We start from the raw sequence: 22,702 nt of genomic DNA on the forward strand, positions 1-22,702 counted from the left end.
CTGTGTTCCAGGCTCTAGTGAATGATGTACTGCGGGACATGTTAAACAAGTTTGTCTTCGTTTACCTGGATGACATCTTAATCTACTCCAGAGACCTGTCTGAACACACCCGCCATGTCCAGCAAGTCCTTCATCGTCTTCTGGAGAATTCCCTCTACGCCAAGGCAGAGAAATGTGAGTTTCACGTCAAGACAGTGGCCTTCCTGGGGTACATAGTGGCAGAGGGAAGTATCCAAATGGATCCTGCCAAAGTATCAGCAGTCACTTCATGGCCAGTTCCGGAGAACAGAAAGAAGCTGCAACAGTTTCTGGGGTTTGCTAACTTCTATAGAAAGTTTATCCGGAACTACAGTACCGTTGCTGCCCCTCTCACTGCTCTAACCAGCACCAAGCAACCCTTCACCTGGACCCCAGCAGCCGACAAAGCCTTCAGTACCCTCAAGGTGAGGTTCACCTCCGCTCCCATCCTCCAGATGCCTGATGTGGACCGGCAATTCATTGTGGAGGTGGACGCCTCGGATGTGGGAGTTGGTGCTGTGATTTCTCAGTGGGCTGCAGAGGATAGGAAGCTCCATCCCTGTGCCTTTTTCTCACGTCGGTTGTCCCCCTCTGAGTGCAATTACGACATAGGGAACCGTGAGCTGCTGGCTGTGAAGCTTGCCTTGGAGGAGTGGCGTCACTGGCTGGAGGGGTCCACCATTCCATTTCTCGTTTGGACCGATCATAAGAACTTGGAGTACATCCGCACGGCCAAACGGTTGAACTCCAGGCAGTCCCGCTGGGCCCTGTTCTTCACCAGGTTTAATTTCACTCTGTCATACCGGCCTGGATCACGCAACACCAAGCCAGACGCCCTCTCCCGTCAATTCCAGAAGGATGACACCCCCTCCAAGGACCCTGTGTCGATTCTGCCAAGTCCCTGCATCGTTGCAGCTCTGACCTGGGCTGTTGAGGAACAGGTGCTGGAGGCTCTCCGTAACCAGCCAGGTCCCAGCACTTGCCCAGCTGACCGCCTTTTTGTCCCCGAAGACCTGAGGTCCCAGGTCGTTCAGTGGGGACATGACTCCCGCCTAGCTTGTCACCCTGGCTCCACCCGCACTTACAACCTGCTCGCCCAGAGGTTCTGGTGGCCCTCTCTGAGGAAGGATGTACGGGAATTCGTCCAAGCCTGCCCCATCTGCAACCAACACAAGTCGTCCTGCCAGCCCCCAGCCGGATTGCTGCAGCCCCTGCCTGTGCCCAGACGTCCCTGGTCTCACATCGCCCTTGACTTTGTCACGGGGCTGCCCCCTTCAAGTGGCATGACCGTCATTCTCACTATAGTTGACCGTTTCAGCAAGATGGCACACTTCATTCCCCTCCCCAAGCTCCCAACCGCCAAGGAGACCGCCCAGGTGGTCCTGGAACACGTCTTCCGGATCCACGGACTGCCAAGGGATGTAGTTTCTGACCGTGGTCCACAATTCTCCTCCGCTTTTTGGAAGGAGTTCTGTCACCTGCTGGGAGCCACAGTCAGTCTGACTTCCGGATTCCATCCCCAATCCAATGGGCAGTCAGAGCGGGCTAATCAGGAGCTCGAGAAGGCACTGCGATGCATGACTTCACGCAACCCCCACTCCTGGTCGCAGCAATTGACATGGGTGGAGTACGCACACAATTCTCTGACCTGCTCTGCCATCGGTATGTCCCCTTTCCAATGTGTTTATGGATACCAGCCTCCTCTATTTGCCAGCCAGGAAGAGGAGGTTACTTGCCCATCTGCACTTGCTTTTGCCCGTCGATGCCGCCGCACCTGGTCACAAGCCCGAGCCACACTCCTCAGATCCGTTGCCAGCTACACTACCGGGGCCAACCGTCGGAGAATTCCTGCTCCCACCTACCATGTTGGTCAAAGGGTGTGGTTGTCATCGAAGAACCTGCCACTCAGGGTGGAGTCGCAGAAGCTGGCACCTCGGTTCATTGGCCCATTCCCTATCATAAGAGTGATTAGCCCAACTGCTGTCCGGCTCCAACTGCCTAATTCCCTGAGGGTGCACCCCACTTTCCATGTGTCTAAGATTAAGCCCATCCATGAGAGTCCGCTGGTCCCTGCTGCGCCTTGTCCTCCTCCTCCACGGCTCGTCGATGGTGGTCTGGTTTACACCGTCCGCCGCCTGCTTCGGTCCAGACGGAGGGGTAGGGGTCTCCAGTACCTCATTGACTGGGAGGGCTATGGACCTGAGGAAAGGACCTGGGTGCCAGCTAGTCGGATTGTGGATAGGACTCTCATCACCGCTTTCCACCAACGGCATCCTGATCAACCTGCAATCCGTAGGGGCCGCCCCAGAGGGGTCCCTAACCGTCCTGCCCGCTCGGCTTCCTGTCCTGTGCCTGATCCTGTCTCGGGACCTGTCCCATCTCCCGACCACGGCCCTCCGGCTTCCTCCGAGGATGAGGACGTTCACTCGGACCGTTCGGAGGAGTTCTAGCCCTCCTCCGGCTCCCCTCCTCCCGCCCGGCGTGGTGTTGCTCTTGGGACTTCTGGGGCCGTCCCTTGGGGGGGGGGTTCTGTCATGAGCCTCTCACTCCACCGGGTTACCACCTTATTTTCTTCCACTCTGCTCACCACTCTCTCTACTCAGCCTAACTAGCTCCACCTGTCCCTGCTCTGCTCTGCTCTAATTACTCTGCCAGCTGCGCTGCATTACCCACTACCTCTCCCAGTATTTAAGGCCCTGTCTTTCAGCTCTCCGGTGTCAGATCGTCTGCAAAGCTCACACCCGGAACCTGTTTGCTCGCGCTTCTGGCTCACCCTGGTTTTGTGACCCCGGACCTGCCTGATTTTTGGATACTCGTCTGCCCCAGGAGATCCAGACCTGCTTCTGCCATTACGACTCCTGACTACTCTTCAATCCCGGTAACTCTGACCAGCCTTCTGCCTTGCTACTACGTATTTTGGATTTCCCTTGAACTGTACTGCTGCCTTGTTTCATTCCGCCCTGTTGTGTCTGTGTCTCCCCCCCCCCAGGACTTCTGGACCACCCACCACCGGCTTCATAGGACGCATCGCTGCCACTGGGGGGGGCACAGACCCAGCACATTGGACGGGATCCCTGTTACCCCTGGAGCCTTCATTCACTCCCTACTTCCCTTTTCCCTTAAGTTTAATAAACTTTCTGGTGTGACGCAATTGTGGTCCTCTGGTCGTCTGTCTGAACCGTGACAGTTTATTTTCATATTCTTGTAAAATAAGTGCTTACTATATGAATTACTTAATCTATTGATTACTTAGCATATGTGAAGTGTATCTGTAAATGGATTGTGTAAAGTAAATTGAATCTACTGTATGATGTGTTTGTATGTTCATAGATTTAAAAAACAACAACATAAATGGGTTATTACTACACATGAATAGTGGCTTTTTGACCTTTTCTTACATAATGTTCCATTACAGTAAAGAATGTTAGATCAAGCACAGGAGGCTGCTGAGGGGAGGACAGCTCATAATAATGGCTGGAATGGAGTGAAGGGAATAGTATCGAACACATGGAAACCATGGAAACCACGTGTGACATGTTTGATACCATTCCATTAATTCCGTCCCAGCCATTAGTATGAGCCCGTCCTCCCCAATTAAGGTGCCACCAGACGCCTATGATATCAAGGTACACGTCTAAACAACTTCACACATACAGCACTGTTGGTGGATAATGACTTGGTTAAGTTGTAATCACAAATTGAGGGTTGACACTCCAATCAGGTCACTCACTATAATAGGGCTCAGATATTAATCTCTATCCAAATGAATTAATCCCATCCCCAATGCTATAGTTGGGTTGCATTTGTTTCTGAGAAATGTGTGTGTGAATACAGTTTGTAGTTTGTAGTGGGTGGCGGGTGACCGAAGTACTCATTTTGGAGTGTTGATGGCCTGTGTGGGTAGAGGTGCAGTCCTACACAGTGTACACTCACACTGAAACACATCCATCCCTCTCCTTAATCTCTCTGTCCTTTATTCTGGATTCTCATTCTCTCTTTCTCTTTATTGATTTCTCTTTCTCCGTCGCCCTCACACACTTTTGTCTTCCACTATCCTCACCTCCTTTCTCTACTCTCTCCTAACTGTTTCTCCTTCTCTCTCTCTCTCTCTCTCTCTCTCTCTCTCTCTCTCTCTCTCTCTCTCTCTCTCTCTCTCTCTCTCTCTCTCTCTCTCTCTATCTCTGAACCTCTCCCAAGCCTCCTCTCTCCATCACCCTTTGGTGTCCCCTTCTCTCACCCTCCCCCTTCTCTCTCTGTTTGTCCCTCTCTCACTCCCCCCCCCCCACACTCTGTCCATCAGGAAGCTGAAGTTGGAGAATGAGTTGGCTGCTCAGCTCTGGCGGGTGCAGTGGGAGGACGTGCAGATGAGCAACCTGGAGAAAGTGCTGCGCAGGGCCTGCAGCAGACTCACCCTGTCTCTGGTACTGCATGGATAAATACAAACATACCAATATATAAAGACATGAAATACAGTACACCTACACACACTCAAACAGAGAAACACATTGTGTTGAAAAAGCACGCTGTTCTCATTCCCTCTCTATATGGTCCACAGAGAGGCTCAAACTATGGCTCCCTCCTAACCATGGAAGGAAACTTCCAGATCTATGCCAAAACTGGCTACTACAAGGTCTGTTCTTTTACACAGGGATTGTTGTAATACACTGGCAATGCTAATGATGTTTGCTTTATTAAGGATTTGTGTAGTGCTACCTACAATAGTTGGTCCCGGTTTAAATGAAGTACAACTTATATAGGCTTTATGTAGCATACATAAAGGCTTCATAAGCAGTACATAAATGCTTCACAAATCATCTATAAGCGTTTGTCATACTCTATAAATCAGGGGTTCTCAAACTCTTTTGGCGCTCTTTTGACCCCTTTTATGATAGCAAATTCATCAGAGACCCCTCATAATCAGAACACAACAGTGAGATAATAATATCATAGAAGGAGTATGATTATGACTTTGGCCGTACATGCCCAGACGAACCGAGTCTCTGGCCCTGGGCAGGAACATTTTAAAGGCCCACTTCTAAGCATCTGAGAGAAAATGTTGCAGTTTTCAAGCTAATTTCCTGCAATTCTACACATTTTGTCATGGGGCTGAGAGATTTTTTTGTTGTTGCAGTTTTAAAGCTAATATCCTGCAATTCCACATATTTTGCCATGAGGCAGAGATACAACTTTACAGTTTTGAAGCTTAAATTACAGTGCATTTATGGTTTTAAAAACATTTTTGAGGAATACAAGAAGCACTGAGTTAAAAAAATTATAATTGGTGGAGTACTGTGGATACCAATAACCCTGTGAGCCTCCCAGGCCCATGTTGCCCAGGGTTAAGAACATACATTGTAGATTAAAATATTACATTGTATTGTATTGCACCCTCTAAACGTATTCCATGGATCCCTTTGCCAAAATTCGTTTAATCTGTTGTTGTTAGTAATATTAATTTTAAAAAATATCCACGGACCCCCTGCGGTACCTGGACCCCACTTTGAGAACCCCTGCTATAAACAGTGTATAAACATACATAGTGTGTTATGTCACATTTGCTCTACAGTAGGAATAGTTATGTCACCCTTTATAAGCCATTTACAGTGTATGATATACTCTTACAGATTATTTGTGAAGCATATATGTAGAGCTTATGACGCCTTTATGCATGCTATATGAAGTCTTTATAAGTTTTACTTCGTTTAAAGTGGGACCCAATATTTGCCAGTGATAAGTGTTCATACCAGGATTCTGATAGGGTTCACGTGGGCATTTGCATAGTTTGCATCTTTGGAGTAGGAATTACAAGTGGATTACACTCATTTTACAATACTTTAAAATAAATAGGTCACCCCATATTACTGAAGGACACAGATAGTAAAACCATGGTGAAATATTGTGTTAATTAACGTGTTCTCCTTTCCAGGGAAACATTGTGGCCATTAAGTACGTCACTAACAAGAAGCGCATCGAGCTCACCAGGATGGTGCTTTTTGAGCTCAAACATGTGAGGGTTTTATTCAATAGGCTTGCAAACATGTTGCCAGAGCAACAATGTCCTATCTAGTATTTCTTATACTTATTATGTTCTAAGGTGTATACTTTGCTCAGGTGTAAATGCTTTTGTATGCAGTTGCAAGTATGTTGGTATCAATGTTAATCTTCTTGCCTCCAGATGCGTGATGTTCAAAACGAGCACCTGACTCGCTTTATCGGAGCCTGTATCGATCCTCCCAACATCTGTATTATCACAGAGTACTGCCCCCGGGGCAGCCTGCAGGTACTTCACAACCTATTGGATCTCATTGTTCCATTCTATTCTATAACCTTTATAACCTTATAACCTTAGCGTTGTTAACTAAAACCCCTATTGGTCTCTTATCTCCCACGTCACACATTCACACAATGAATAAGTCATGAACAGTAGCTACCCTTGGGTCCTGAGATGGTTGGTTTACCCTCTAGGCTACAGTGTTGAATACCGACAGCCTGTGTGAATGGAATATGACATGTCATGCATATTATGATGTTAGCATTGTGGACTGGGATTAACCTGTGGGTGACTTTCATGTATGGCTGATTTGAAACATATTTAGAGTGTGTGTGTGTGTGTGTGTGTGTGTGTGTGTGTGTGTGTAAATAGTCATGTTTATGTTAATGTGTTGTGCAGGATCTTATGGAGAGCGAGAGCATCACCTTGGACTGGATGTTCAGATACTCTCTCATCAACGACATTGTTAAGGTGCGTCTTCATCCTCCATTCAAAGATTTGAAACAAAGATATAGGCCAGTATAGGAGGAAAGTGAGGAAGGGGTTTATGAAAAGGTAGCGATGGGTCCAGGATTCTAAACCAACGGGGTCACAAGCCTAATATATGTACTGTATGTGCTGAATGCCCAAAACCACTAAACTGGTACTTAATGTTATTTTCACATTATGGGGGCTAACTTTTTGCTAAGGGAGAGGTAGAAAATATTCAAATAATATTTATTCTATCATACTTCTACAGTTTTTTTTAAAATTGTCAATACAAAAAGTATTGCCAAGCATGTTACCTCTCACTCACTCTTTATTAAATTCTCTTACACTAGATTTGTGTCATATATTTTCAACAAGATGTTTGGGATTACACCAGATCCAACCAACCCGTCAGGTATATTGCCTCGTGATGCTTATAATGAAGGGTAGACAGATGGTGTCTGACACCTCCTGGTTTCCTGGTTAGAATAATGAATGAAGAAGTCATGCCTTTTACCTGAGTTGGCTTCGATTTAATGCCCCTCAATGTACATTCTAGCAGAGATAGCTGTTGTAAGAAGGCTAGCTCCGCACTTTTGTCTGTCCACAGGAAGTGTGAGTCTTTGCAAAGGAAGTTATGCATATTTTCAATGGAAGTTAATGGGAGGGTACACCATTTTTGGTTATTGACTTGCAATGCATAGGTTGTTCACCAAATGCAATTTTGTTGGCTAAAAGCATGTGTGACAGTTCCCGCCCCTCTGCATGGAACTGTGGGGGTAACATTTTACACAGGGTCGCCCACTGGTTGGATTTCTTGTGAATCACACCATCTTTGATTCTAGGGGATGGCCTTCCTTCACAACAGCGTCATCGTCTCCCATGGTAACCTGAAGTCCTCAAACTGTGTGGTGGACAGTCGCTTTGTTCTGAAGATCACTGACTACGGGCTGGCCAGCTTCCGCGAAAAGTCCAATATGGAGGACACACACGCCTACTATGCCCGTGAGTTACCTGAGCTGCAGAAATACACTCACATGTAGACAAAGACACACAGACTCGACCGCATGAGCAAACACACACACACACACTTTAAATAACTCAAACCAAGTGATTTAGTGGCTCAATCCCTGCCATTGTTGTTGATATTCAAAAACAAAACATGCCCATTTTCTGATACAAGTGGCTGGCACACCTGTTTTACACAAAATATTTCTGTCTAAATGTTCTGTAACAATGTCCCCTCCTGAGAGAAAGCCCGTGCTGGCTCCATTTAATTACTTGTCATTGATGTGGCTCAACAGTCAAATCACCTGGCTGAAAAAGTCTTGATTAGTTGCTGATTGAGAAAGTGGGTATTAAAACTCTCAGTCAATCTGTCTCTTTCTCTCTCTCTAAGTACATCTTTGGCTAAAGGAAACTCGTAATACATCTTGAAATGGCCTTTTATTCTTATGTGTATACATATATTTTGTGTATAATGTGTATATTTATGTTGTATTATATAGGGCGCATTTGAAAAAGAGACCTAGGTCTCAAGATGTCTTCCCTGTTAAAATAAAGGTCAAAAAATAAAAAATAAAATAAAGAAATGTATCCACCTCTTCTCTCTCCCACTTTCCCCCTCTACCTCCCTCTTTCTTTCTCTCCAATCCCCCTTCACTCCCTCTCCCTTTACAGGGAAATTGTGGGCAGCTCCAGAGCTGCTGAGGGCAGAGTGTCCCCCACCGTGTGGCACTCAGAAAGGAGACATCTACAGCTTCGGCATCATCCTGCAAGAGCTGGCCCTGCTCAGAGGGGTCTTCCACATGGAGGGCGACACCCTCAGCCCCAAAGGTGTGTGTGTCTGTGTGTGTTCTTCAGGCAAGTACAGGCATGTCCAGTGCCTTCAGAAAGTATTCACACCCCTTGACTTTTTCCAAATTTTGTTCGATTACAGCCTGAATTTAAAATGGATTAAATTGAGATGTTTTGGTCACTGGCCTAAACACAGTACCCCATAATGTCAAAGTGGAATTATGTTTTTCAAAATGTTTACCAATTAATTGAAAATGAAAAGCTGAAATGTATTGAGTCAATAAGTATTCGGCCCCTTTGTTATGGCAAGCCTAAATAATTATTCACATAAATGTCACGTAATAAGTTGCATGGACTCACTCTGTCTGCAATAATAATGTTTAGGTTGATTTTTGAATGACTACCTAATCTCTGTACCCCACACATACAATTATATGTAAGGTCCCTCAGTCAAGCAGTGAATATCAAACACAAAGACATTGAATATCCCTTTGAGCATGGTGAAGTTATTAATTACACTTTGGATGGTGTATCAATACACCCAGTCACTACAAAGATACAAGCGTCTTTCCTAACTCAGTTGCCGGAGAGGAAGGAAACCGCTTAGGGATTTCACCATGAGGCCAATGGTGACTTTAAAATAATTTAATGGCTGTGATAGGAGATCGTTTAATGGCTGTGATAGGAGAAAACTGAGGATGGATCAACAACATTGTAGTTACTCAACAATACTAACCTAATTGACAGAGTGAAAAGACGTAAGCCTGTAGAGAATACAAATATTCCAAAACATGCATCCTGTTTGCAACAAGGCTCTAAAGTAATACTGCAAAAAATGTGGCAAAGCAATGAACTTTTTGTCCTAAATACAAAGTGTTATGTTTGGGGCAAATCCAATACAACACATTCCTGAGTACCACTCTCCATATTTCCAAGCATAGAGGTGGCTGCATCATGTTATGAGTATGCTTGTAATCGTTAAGGACTGTGGAGTTTTTCAGGATAAAAAATAAACGGAATGGAGCTAAGCACAAGCAAAATCCTAGAGGGAAACCTGCTTCAGTCTGCTTTCCACCAGATACTGGGAGATGAATTTACCTTCCAGCAGGACAATAACCTAAAACACAAGGCAAAATCTACGCTGAAGTTGCTTACCAAGAAGACCGTGAATATTCCTGAGTGTCCGAGTTGCAGTTTTGACTTAAATCTACTTGAAAATGTATGGCAAGACCTGAAAATGGTTGTCTAGCAATGATCAACAACCAACTTGACAGAGCTTGAATAATTTTTAAAATATTAATTGGCAAATGTTGCACAATCCAGGTGTGGAAATGTCTTAGAGACTTACCCAGAAAGACTCACAGCTGTAATTGCTGCCAAAGGTGCTTCTACAAAGTATTGACTCCACCTCAGGGGTGTGAATACTTATGTAAATTACTATTTCTGTATTTCATTTTCAATAAATGTACATACATTTCTAGAAACATATTTTCACTACGTAATCAATTTTGAATTCAGGCTGTAACACAACACAATGTGGAATAAGTCAAGGGGTATGTGTGGTGAGTGATTTAGAAGGAGTCAGGCGCAGGAGGGTAAATCACAGAATAAAAGGTTTATTCCTTAACATTTACATTTTAGTCATTTAGCAGACGCTCTTATCCAGAGCGACTTACAGTTAGTGCATACATTATTTTTTGTATTTTTCATACTGGCCCCCCGTGGGAATCAAACCCACAACCCTGGCGTTGCAAACGCCATGCTCTACCAACTGAGCTACATCCCTGCCGGCCATTCCCTCCCCTACCCTGGACGACGCTGGGCCAATTGTGCGCCGCCCCATGGGTCTCCCGGTTGCGGCCGGCTACAACAGAGCCTGGATTCGAACCAGGATCTCTAGTGGCACAGCTAGCACTGCGATGCAGTGCCTTAGACCACTGCGCCACTCGGGAGGTTATTGCAATGCTTCAAACACTCCAGTGTGGAAATACGGCGCACTGGAAAACAACAAGGCACACGTGTGAATATCCCGGCGATACTAAATACAAAGAGCTCCACCGAGCTAATCTAACCTCCACAATAAACAATCCCACACAAAGACAAGGGGGCAGAGGGAACACTTATACAGGTACTGATGAGGGGATATGAACCAGGTGTGTGTAATTGACAAGACACATGGAATGATGAGATGAGGAGTGGCAGTGGCTAGAAGGCCGGTGACAACGAACGCCGAAGCCTGCCCGAACAAGGAGAGGAGGCAGCTTCGGAGGAAGTCGTGACAGTATGAATACTTTCTGAAGGCACTGCAATTACGGTATTAAAGAATATACAGTACCAGTCAAAAGTTTGGACACACCTACTCATTCCAGGGTTTTTCTTTATTTTTACTATTTTCTACATTGTAGAATAATAGTGAAGACATCAAAACTATGAAATAACACATATGGAATTATGTAGCAACCAAAAAAGTGTTAAACAAATCAAAATATATTATATATTTGAGATTCTTCAAAGTACCACCCTTTGCCTTGATGACAGCTTTGCACACTCTTGGCATTCTCTCAACCAGCTTCACCTGGAATGCTTTTCCAACAGCCTTGAAGGAGTTCCCACATATGCTGAGCACTTGTTGGCTGCTTTTCCTTCACTCTGCGGTCCAACTCATCCTAAACCATCTCAATTGGGTTGAGGTCGGGTGATTGTTGAGGCCAGGTCATCTGATGCAGCACTCCATCACTCTCCTTCTTGGTCAAATAGCCCTTACACAGCCTAGAGGTGTGTTGGGTCATTGCCCTGTTGAAAAAGAAATGATAGTCCCACTAAGCACAAACCAGATGGGATGGCATATCGCTGCAGAATGCTGTGGTAGCCATGCTGGTTAAGTGTGCCTTGAATTCTAAATAAATCACTGACAGTGTCACCAGCAAAGCACCCCCACACCATCACACCTCCTCCTCCATTCTTCACGGTGGGAACCACACATGTGGAGATCATCCGTTCACCTACTCTTCGTCTCACAAACACGGCGGTTGGAACCAAAAATCTCAAATTTGGACTCATCAGACTAAAGGACAGATTTCCACCGGTCTAATGTCCATTGCTCGTGTTTCTTGGCCCAAGCAAGTCTCTTCTTATTATTGGTGTCCTTTATTAGTGGTTTCTTTGCAGCAATCGATCATGAAGGCCTGAATCACGCAGACTCCTCTGAACAGTTGATGTTGAGATGTGTCTGTTACTTGAACTCTGTGAAGCATTTATTTGGGCTGCAATTTCTGAGGCTGGTAACTCCAATGAATTTATCCTCTGCAGCAGAGGTAAATCTGGGTCTTCCTTTCCTGTGGTGGTCCTAATGAGAGCCAGTTTCATCATATCGCTTGATGGTTTTTGCGACTGCACCTCAAGAAACTTTCAAAGTTTTTGAAATATTCCGCATTGGCTGACCTTCATGTCTTAAAGTAATGATGGACTGTCATTTTTCTTTGCTTATTTGAGCTGTTCTTGCCATAATATGGACTTGGTATTTTACCAGATAGGGCTATCTTCTGTATACCACCCCTACCTTGTCACAACACAACTGATTGGCTCAAACGCATTAAGAAGGAAAGAAATTCCACAAATTAGCTTTTAACAAGGCACAGCTGTTAATTGAAATGCATTCCAAGTGACTACCTCATGAAGCTGGTTGAGAGAATGCCAATAGTGTGCAAAGCTGTCATCAAGGCAAAGGGCGGCTACTCATATATAAAATATATTTTGATTTGTTTAACACTTTTTTGGTTACTACATGATTCCATATGTGTTATCATAGTTTTGATGTCTTCAATATTATTCTACAATGTAGAAAATAGTAAAGATAAAGAAAAACCCTTGAATGAGTAGGTGTGTCCAAACTTTTGAATGGTAGTGTATATCAAGGTAAATACGGTTAGGGTTAAAGATGAAAGCACAGACAAATATGGATGGGCACTTGAAACAATGAACATTTAAAAAACGGTTGAGGTTGGCGTCTTTCATTTTGATTATTTTTGGCATTTCATTGCACATAAAAATAAAACATTTTACTCAGGTTAGTCTCATTGAGATAAAAACTATTTTTCAAAAGAGACCTGGACTATATTAGCTTCTGTGAAGAACACAGATCATTTTGAAATGACAAGGACAGGCATCTTGGACAGGGAAAATGTACAGGAACTTTTTTATTTTTTTTTTACACATTTGTTATTTGTCTTCAAGAAGCATGGCACTGAATCCAATTAAATTCTGAGAAGTACATAATTGTTAGGACAGCAACGTTATACATTCATAGCCTCTGGAAGATGTTTGAGGGTGGGGGTGCTGAGATGTTTTTGCCAGTGCTACAGACGGCTATATCGGTCCGCTAATACAGGACTAGTAAAGGCCTACTTGTTTTCAAATTTTTTATTTTTTATTAGAAATAAAGGAAAATAAAATATTTCTCAGGGTGTGCTGCAGCACCCTCAGCACCTTCCCGCGGAAATGAATATCAATCAAACAATCAATCAAATGTATTTATAAAGCCCCTTTTACATCAGCAGATGTCACAAAGTGCTATACAGAAACCCAGCCTAAAACCCCATACAGCAAGCAATGCAGATGTAGAAGCACAGTGGCTTTGGAAAAACTCCCTAGAAAGGCAGAAACCTAGAAAGAAACCTAGAGAGGAACCAGGCTCTGAGGGGTGGTCCTTCTGGCTGTGCTAAATATAATATATCATAGGGTACTCTCTTTCTTTCTGTCTCTTTCCTCTTTCTTTCTATCTTTCTTTCTTAATTTCTGTCTGTCTCTCACTCCTCCTTCTCTACATACCAGTCCTGTCAGCCCTGGGTCTGTGACATTTCTAAGGTGCGGATTCTCTGTCACCATATATCTTTCACCACACATACACACACACACACACACACACAAAATGTATAAGTACACATACTTATACATTCTAAATTGCTGCCATCCCCCTTATTCTCCAGGGAAACATAAATCTCCTGCGTAGGAAAATACACTCAGGACTCCTTGACATTCCCCTAAGTATGTAGGATCAAGAGCATGTCCCAGTGGTCATAAAGGGCTAGCTCCCTAGCTGCTGTCAGTAGAAATGCCTAGGCAGGCTCTTATGAAAACACATTGAAGTACTGTACCTTTTTCTATAGCTCAATCAGTTCGTACATTGTCAAGCGATCGGTCACATGTGTTGGTGAGGTAGAGCAGGGGTTCCCAACCTTTTTCACATTTGTATTGTTTATTGAGATTTTCTATATTAAATACACCACCAGCTTATTGAGATTGCCTATATTAAATACACCACCAGCTTATTGAGATTGCCTATATTAAATACACCACCAGCTTATTGAGATTGCCTATATTAAATACACCACCAGCTTATTGAGATTGCCTATATTAAATACACCACCAGCTTATTGAGATTGCCTATATTAAATACACCACCAGCTTATTAAGATTGCCTATATTAAATACACCACCAGCTTATTGAGATTGCCTATATTAAATACACCACCAGCTTATTGAGATTGCCTATATTAAATACACCACCAGCTTATTGAGATTGCCTATATTAAATACACCACCAGCTTGATTTTGTTTAATTTGAGGGACCAAGGAAATGTTTTGTTTTGAAGCTAATTTCCTGCAATTCCTTCATAGTTTAACAAGACTCATCTTTTAGGTAGACTATTAAATGATAATAATAATAATAATGTATAAGGAAATAAAGTCTAGACCTGATTTCTCCAAAATGTTATTCTGCTACTGAATATGTTTTATTATGATAATTTATATGAACCCTTAATTTAATTATACATATTCTCTTTTACGGAAAGTGATTAGATCAATTGTTAGCAACAGTGACACATTGTATAAGATTACTTCACAAGTCCAATTTCTTTGACTACTCGACTTTAGAAGGTCGTACCTCCGCTTCATATGAATGTCATAGAGACAAACCAAAGACATTCCCATGTTTGTAGAGTGGTTGTCCCACTGGCTATCATAAGGTGAATGCACCAATTTGTAAGTCGCTCTGGATAAGAGCGTCTGCTAAATGACGAAAATGTAAATGTAAATGTAATGTGCATCAGAGTCGCGTCTTCCTCTGGCATTTTACCACTTGTTTCTAGCCTTGCAGATTTTTTGATTGGTATAAACAATCGAGAATTGTTTATTACATTATTTATTTTTTAAAGGAAGGTCCCATGCACCCCCACGAAATGTTACCACCCCCTATGGGGTGTGCGCGCCCCCTAGGTTGGGAACCACTGAGGTAGAGGACCCTGGTTCAGGGAGGCAGCGCTATATGCTAAGCTAGCACACTGACGGCGGTTATATACACATTGAATTGAAGAGATTGGGGTTCATAGAATTGAAGAGGTTGGGGGTCATAGCATTTATGTAGTCCCCTGTAGCTCAGTTGGTAGAGCATGGCGCTTGCAACGCCAGGGTTGTGGGTTTGTTTCCCACGGGGGGCCAGTATGAAAATATATGCACTCACTAACTGTAAGTCGCTCTGGATAAGAGTGTCTGCTAAATGACTAAAATGTCAAATGTAAATGTGTGAGAGACAAGAGACAGAAGTTGGGAACGAAAAATAAGTGGAAAATAAATTAAATGAGAAGAGAGAGGGGTGATGGACAATGAGTTCAGGCCATTGGCACCAGAAGAGCCCGGTCCCCTGATGGAAATATTGTTGGTTTATGGAATGAAGAAGTACTTCATATAGAGACCAGAACGATAGTGTACAGAACGATGGCTCACCAGCTGCTAGTCCGTAGAATTTGGACCCTCTCTGTAAAAGACCTCCGCTGTCTCCCGGCCTCCACCTCCTCCTTCTCTACCTCCCTGCGTTCTTCCACTGCCCCTCTATCCTTCCTTTCCCCCAAACGCACTCTGTCCCATTCCCTGCCCCACACTTCCCGCAGAGAGGTCTCCTACAACGTGCAGGACCATGAGGACTTCACAGAGAGAGTCATCAACAGTGAGCTGCCTGTGCTAATTGACTTCCATGCCCAGTGGTGTGGGCCCTGCAAGATACTGGGGCCAAGATTAGAGAAAGCTGTCGCCAAACAGAAAGGCAAAGTTGCCATGGCAAAGGTCGACATAGACGATCACACAGACTTGGCCATTGAATATGGGGTATCGGCGGTCCCCACGGTAATCGCCACGCGAGGAGGCGACGTCATCGACCAGTTTGTGGGAATCAAAGATGATGAGGCGCTGGACTCGTTTGTCAGCAAGCTCATTGGACAATGAACATGTCAATCACATCCCTGTGATCCAACCCCTTATGACCCCATTGTTGTCTGAGCCTGGCCAGGTCCTCAGCGCTACACGGCCATGTTGAACCTGTTAAAACAACAACCAACCACCCACCCACCCCCCACCTGCCCACAACCCCACCTGACAAACACGCAAACGCTCACACCATCCCTAAACTCTCTGCTCTGTATTATTCTGTCTGTCTCTGTCTGCCTATGGTCTAGTGATGGGTGTGTGCTTGTGTGAACTTCATTTCCCCTCTTTACTCATATATCGCTCCCATCTTGCAGCGGTTCCCTCCCTCCATCAACCTGTAATATAATGGCCCCACCCTGTGGAAACTGCTAGAGCAGCCTGAGCCAGTGTGTACCAGTTTACTACAATAGATTGTTTAGAGTGGGCAACTACACCGCTGTACTTTACTGCATCGTACAGGGACAAGTCGTTTAAGTTGAATGTACCAATTTGTAAGTCGCTCTGGATAAGAGCGTCTGCTAAATGACTTAAATGTAAATGTAAATGTAAGAAGAGCTGATATGGAGAGTAAACATGAGCGGTGACCCAGATACAGTATAATGTGTCATTAAAGTATTGACGCATTTAACAGAACACATCATTTCCTTCAACCTCATTCTGCATGTCTTTATCTTCCATATTCAAATCTATTTTGATGCCGCTGCGTTTGAAGTGCTGCCTTGTCTGGAATAGAAAAGAAAGGAAACAGAGAGAGAGGCACGATAGGAAGGAGATGGAGAGATTTGATGACAAAGAGACTTCTAACATGGAGTGTTTTGTTGTTCTTGTTACTCGAAAGGAAAAGGGGCTTGCCTGTCCAAGGGCTGTGTAGCTTTTCTAAATTAAGCTCACTTGAGCTCCACCTCTCCCTTTCCCTCTCTCCCTCTCTCTCTCTCTCTCTCTCTCTCTCTCTCTCTCTCTCTCTCTCTCTCTCTCTCTCTCTCTCTCTCTCTCTCTCTCTGAAATCGATGTGTGCCTTAGTACAATAGTACAATATGGCTATATGAATTCTCACATATTCTCTCTCTCCCCTGTCTTCCTCCTTCCCTCTTTCTCTCTGCCAGAGATCGTAGAACGCGTGGCCCTGGGCCAGTGGCCCTACCTGCGGCCCTCCCTCTGCCCTCAGAGCCACAGTGAAGAGGTGGGCCAGCTCATGCAGCGCTGCTGGAGCGAGGACATGAACGAGAGGCCCGAGTTCCACCACATCAAGCTGCTGCTGCGCAAACACAATAGGTACACTATGTCTGTACGCACTGCTTAAACCTCCATTAACGCCATGCACTTTATATGGTTCCTGGTCTACAGACACGCACTTATGCCCATCCACTCACTTTAGAGATCTTCATTCATCTGCATTCAAAATAACACTCCACACACAAACATGTATTTATTATCCCCAATGACTTTATGTACTCACAACAGGTTTGCACTGCTCTGACGACTATCTTCAAAACCTCCCTCCACCGTTTTACCCGTTCTTTACTCTGCTCCTCCATCCCACTCTCCATCCCTCCCTCCATCCCTATCTCCATCCCTCCCTCCACAGAGGTTATGGGTCTAATATCCTGGACAACCTGTTGTCTCGTATGGAGCAGTACGCCAATAACCTGGAAGAACTGGTGGAGGAAAGAACGCAGGCCTACCATGAAGAGAAACGCAAGGCTGAGGCACTGCTCTACCAGATACTTCCACAGTGAGTGTATTAAGAGGACCACAATGGAAATACGTAGTTAAACTTTTTTGTGTTATCCTCAATGATTTTGAATGCAGTGTTTCCACAAATCTAAATCAAGTCAAAAAAATTACACACACACAGAAATGCTCATCAGTGGCTCCACTCTGCAGAGGACTAATAAATCCAAACATCATTTGGTGATTGGACTGAATCATACACACACACACACACACACACACACACACACACACAGCCTACTCACTCTGATTAACACTGTGTCTCACGTAGCTCTGTAGCGGAGCAGCTGAAGAGAGGGGAGACGGTGCAGGCTGAGGCCTTTGACTCAGTCACCATCTACTTCAGTGACATCGTGGGCTTCACCGCCATCTCAGCAGAGAGCACACCCATGCAGGTCAGTCCTCAATTCATGTAGTCAATAGCAGTTTGCCAATACAGTCTACTCCTGATATGCAATGGCTTTGGGATGTCATGAATGAGAAGTGGAGTAGTACAAATAATATATTTGAGTTGGGACCGATGAACTGCACTCCATTTAAGCATACTTGTGTTCAATGTGCACTTTTCAGAAGTTGACTGGATTGAAAATGCCTTATATCGCTCGGCAAATTAATTGACTGTTATTCTACTTATTTTATGCAGAGGCTGATAATATTCATGGTTTCCCATAGGTGGTGACCCTATTGAATGACCTCTACACGTGTTTTGATGCCATCATCGACAACTTTGATGTTTACAAGGTGAAGTCAGACTCTAAACCAGGGTTCTTCAATTCCGGTCCTGGAGGGCCGAAACACTTCTGTTTTTTATTTCTACCTAGTAGTTAATTGCACTCACCTGGTGTCCCAGGTCTGAATTAGCCCCTGATTAGAAGGAGAGGATGAAAAACAGAGGTGTTTCGGCCCTCCAGGACCGGAATTGAAGAACCCTGCTCTACACCTTGTTATACACACATGGTCACAGGGTGTGCAAGCTTTTGTTCCAGTCCAGCATTAATACAACTGATTCAGCTAATCAATTGCTTGAGGATTACTTGAATCAGGTGTGTTGGAGCTAGAATGACACAAAGACCTGGACACACTGCGGTCCTCCTGTACCACAGTTACCCAACACTGGGTTAAGGACATATTTAAAGGGACATTTAAATGTTTTAACTTCACATTCATCATCTCCAGCACCACCCCAACATCAACATAAGTAAAAATGGTGCATTTCTATGTTTTGTAGTAAAAAAGATAGAGAAAGATAGGTGTTTCCAATGACATCATCAACCAATTAGTAGACAATTAGTAGGTAATTAGTAGGTAATGCCTACTCACAATTGGTCAAAATCACACCATACACACCGATGATGTCATTGGAAACACTTATCTTTCTCTATCTTTTTTATTACAAAACATAGAAATGCACCATTTTCACATACGTTGATGTTGGGGTGGTGCTGGAGATGATGAATGCAAAGTAGAACATTTTTGAAGTTTCCCTTTAAGAACCCTAGCGACAGTGTGACCGTCTCTCTCTGTGGCGCCCTCAGGTGGAGACGATAGGCGATGCGTACATGGTGGTGTCTGGGCTGCCGGTGAGGAATGGCAAGCTGCACGGCCGAGAGATCGCCCGCATGTCCCTGGCCCTGCTGGAGGCCGTACACTCCTTCAGGATCCGCCACCGACCTGCCCAGCAACTCCGTCTGCGCAGTGGCATCCACAGTGGTGAGCGGCAGGGGTGGGGGATTGTAGAGTTAAAATAGTATTGGTTTTCTGGCAAATGCACTTCATTGAGCTTTTCTGAAACTGTGGAATCACTGGATTCTGTGGAATATTGGAATAGGTTGTCTGTGTGTTCCCCCCAGGCCCTGTATGTGCAGGTGTTGTAGGACTGAAGATGCCTCGGTTCTGCTTGTTTGGAGATACAGTCAACACAGCCTCTCGCATGGAGTCCAATGGGGAGGGTGAGAGTGACCAACCTATTGTATCTACTATCTCATGACCTATCAGGACAAACACTGTTCCTTCTCTGGTTTAAATGACCACATTTATGTCATGTTATCATCCCTCAGCCCTGAAGATACACGTGTCGGAGGCCACGCGCGTGGTGCTGGACGACTTCAACTGTTTCCAGCTGGAGCTGAGAGGAGACGTAGAGATGAAAGGCAAAGGGTGGATGAAGACCTACTGGCTACTGGGGGAGAGCACCAACAACATGGCTTAGTAGAGAGAGAGAGAGTTATGCATAGACAGTATTGGTGAGACGCCGTAGAAAGAAAGAGGGAAGGGAAGGGAGGACTGAGGTAAAAGGAACAGACATGCATACAGATACATATAGGAATGGAGTGAAATAGAAATAAGCAAAAAACTGTACTCCTGACAACACCCTCCAGAATGATAGTCTCATTGACTCGGTCTCACTGCTCTTAAAGGGCATACCTTGGTTCCTATAGGTGGAAAAGCTCTCTCTAGATTGACTTGCTATGGTGGATAAGCTATCAACGTTGACCTTCCATGGACAGCTTTAGACTTGTACCTCTCCAAGCAAAGGAACGCTATCACTGCTACACCGCTGTGCGCCGATTGGTGAGGCCCCACCTCGCCACCCAGTGTTCCATAGTTGTAACCGTCGCTTTTGTGAACAAACATTTTGGACAATCTTGTTGGACCTGTTGTTTATCGTGACAAGAGTAGTCCAATGTGTTATTTTGTGCTTATTTCACTTTGTGACTGACTTGGTGTTCTCCAACATGCCTTAGTGTTATGTGAAGCCTTCACGGGCGTTATTCTATTTGTTTCACAGTGGTGTTTGTTCTATATCACAATATCAGTTTGTTCTATATCTATATCAATTGAACATTAATCAAGTGAAGACTAGAGGGGTATACTACGAATGTAGCTAGATTTACTCAGGCTTTTCTGAAATTACCTAACTTCATGAGCTGCGCGTTCATGTCACACATGGCTAGTCGAACGACAAACTCTTCATTGAGACAATGTTGAAACATCAATCCGTGGGCGAGTTAGTGCCACATTTACATTTTTGCCGAAATCAATTTACCTGCAAATTCAGCAGGCTATGGGGTGAAATGGGCAACTACAAGCGCTGTCTTTCTTACGCGTATAATTTCTTTGGTGTGCTTCCCACTCCTATCGATAAAATAATTGTATTAAGTAATGCGAAAGTTTTACTGCACGTGAAGTTTCAAATGCATCCTGTCATTACTAAATATGTTGTGTGAAATGTATTTGAATATTACTATTTTTAACACAAGAATTTGATTGGTCCTCAACTCACGGCTCAAACACTTCGTTCAATATAAATGGAGTAAGCCCTGAGTTAGCCTGCCCGGGATCAGGTTACTTCTGAAGGATTCGTTGCTATAGAAATGTACCTGGCTAGAGCCACATTTGTGTCACCGGTTATCCCGAGTTGATCTCAGAGTTGACCAAAGTTACCTCGCTAACCTGATTCGTAGTATACGGCTCAGTTATCCATAATAATACCAGTCCACAAAGTGTGCCCCACAGCCTGCTAGGCTATGTGCTTTAGGAGGAAGTAGTGGAGGTAATCACTACCATGCCAATGTAGGCTATCTAATTGACATTGGTGAAATATCTCAAATGGACACTTACGGCTGTTAAATTGTGAAAAGGTTCATTAGGCGTATAAATAAGTCCATATGCATTCAACAGGACTGTTCAAAATCGTTTTGGTCATAAAAAACAATTAATTACTTTAATCTGCTCAAGATAAACTGCGATGACAATGAAGAATGGAGAATTCGATTTGGCCATAAATGACAACTTCTGGGTGAATTACATATTGTTGCAACCTGGTCTTAGAGCATTTTGTATTATTCTGTACGTAAATCCGAGACACTCCATTTAGTTTGATATGTTACGTTTGGTATGGTTACATAAGACAGATGGTTACTTATAACCAGCTAGCCCTCAAACATGAAGTTATTATATTACAAACTCATTTTGAGATTCATATTTTGTAATTGTCCTTTTTCCTTTACTTACAAGATGATGTCATAATAACATATATTTAACACTCAAGGGTACAAAGGAATGAGGGAGTCTAGCTCGTCACTTCTCTTACTGTTACTGATGAGAAAAGTCAGATTTTTTTCAGATTGGAAGTCCTTCTAAATGGCATACATAGTATAGTGAAAAATATATACACTGAACAAAAAAATAAACACAACATGTATAGTGTTGGTTTCATGAGCTAAAATAAAAGACCCCCGAAATTTTCCATACGCACAAAAAGCTTATTTCTCTCAAATGATGTGCACATATTTCTTTACATCCCTGTTAGTGAGCATTTCTCCTTTACCAAGATAATCCATCCACCTGACAGGTGTGGCATATCAAGAAGCTGATTAAACAGCATGATCATTACACGGAAGCACCTTGTGCTGGGGACAATAAAAGGCCACTCTAAAATGTGCAGTTTTGTCACACAACACAATGCCACAGATGTCTAAAGTTTTGAGGGAGTGTGCAATTGGCATGCTGTCCAACCGGCCTCACAACAGCAGACCACGTGTATGGCGTCATGTGGGTGAGCGGTTTGCTGATGTCAACGTTGTGAACAGAGTGCCCCATGGTGGCGGTGGGGTTACGGTATGGGCAGGCATAAACTACGGACAATGAACACAATTGCATTTTATCGATGTCAGTTTGAATGTACAGAGATACCTTGATGGGATCCTGAGGCCCATTGTCATGCCATTCATCCGCCGCCATCACCTCATGTTTCAGCATGATAATGCATGGCTCCATGTCGCAAGAATCTATACACAATTCCTGGAAGCTGAAAATGTCCCAGTTCTTCCATGGTCTGCATACTCACCGAACATGTCACCCTTTGAGCATGTTTGGGATGTTCTGCATCAACGTTTACGACAGCGTGTTCCAGTTCCCGCCAATATCCAGCCACTTCGCACACAGCCATTTAAGAGGAGTGGGACAACATTCCATAGGCCACAATCAACAGCCTGATCAACTCTATGCGAAGGAGATGTGTTGCGCTGCATGAGGCAAATGGTGGTCACACCAGATACTGACTGGTTTTCTGATCCATGCCCCTACTTTTTTTGTTTGTTATCTGTGACCAACAGATGCATATCTGTATTCCCAGTCATGTCAAATCCATAGATT

At 44.1% G+C, this 22,702-nt stretch overlaps 2 protein-coding genes across 2 annotated transcripts in view; both read left to right on the plus strand.

The window, feature by feature from the left end:
- LOC311132705 (atrial natriuretic peptide receptor 1-like) overlaps positions 1-22,107 on the plus strand; it is a 116,490-nt gene extending 94,383 nt beyond the window's left edge. Inside the window, exons 9-22 of the mRNA XM_084165977.1 lie at positions 4,319-4,439; positions 4,574-4,648; positions 5,945-6,025; positions 6,194-6,298; positions 6,689-6,760; positions 7,603-7,762; positions 8,438-8,593; positions 16,918-17,086; positions 17,400-17,546; positions 17,817-17,940; positions 18,218-18,286; positions 19,081-19,255; positions 19,396-19,494; positions 19,603-22,107. Coding sequence (XP_084022103.1) covers positions 4,319-4,439; positions 4,574-4,648; positions 5,945-6,025; positions 6,194-6,298; positions 6,689-6,760; positions 7,603-7,762; positions 8,438-8,593; positions 16,918-17,086; positions 17,400-17,546; positions 17,817-17,940; positions 18,218-18,286; positions 19,081-19,255; positions 19,396-19,494; positions 19,603-19,754 — 1,705 coding nt within the window. The 3' untranslated portion in view covers positions 19,755-22,107. The remainder of the gene's footprint in view (positions 1-4,318; positions 4,440-4,573; positions 4,649-5,944; positions 6,026-6,193; positions 6,299-6,688; positions 6,761-7,602; positions 7,763-8,437; positions 8,594-16,917; positions 17,087-17,399; positions 17,547-17,816; positions 17,941-18,217; positions 18,287-19,080; positions 19,256-19,395; positions 19,495-19,602) is intronic.
- Positions 15,325-15,947, plus strand: LOC311132706 (thioredoxin, mitochondrial-like). The gene has a single exon (XM_084165978.1). It carries the CDS (start codon positions 15,329-15,331, stop codon positions 15,830-15,832), a length of 504 nt encoding a protein of 167 aa, XP_084022104.1. The 5' UTR covers positions 15,325-15,328; the 3' UTR covers positions 15,833-15,947.
- Positions 22,108-22,702: the final 595 nt, after the last annotated feature.

Source organism: Coregonus lavaretus, assembly GCF_964263955.1.
Source record: "Coregonus lavaretus genome assembly, chromosome: 7".
Lineage (NCBI taxonomy): Eukaryota > Metazoa > Chordata > Actinopteri > Salmoniformes > Salmonidae > Coregonus > Coregonus lavaretus.

Excerpts from the sequence above, each read along its gene's own strand:
- LOC311132706 (XM_084165978.1), top strand. The coding sequence starts at position 15,329 with ATGGCTCACCAGCTGCTAGTCCGTAGAATTTGGACCCTCTCTGTAAAA.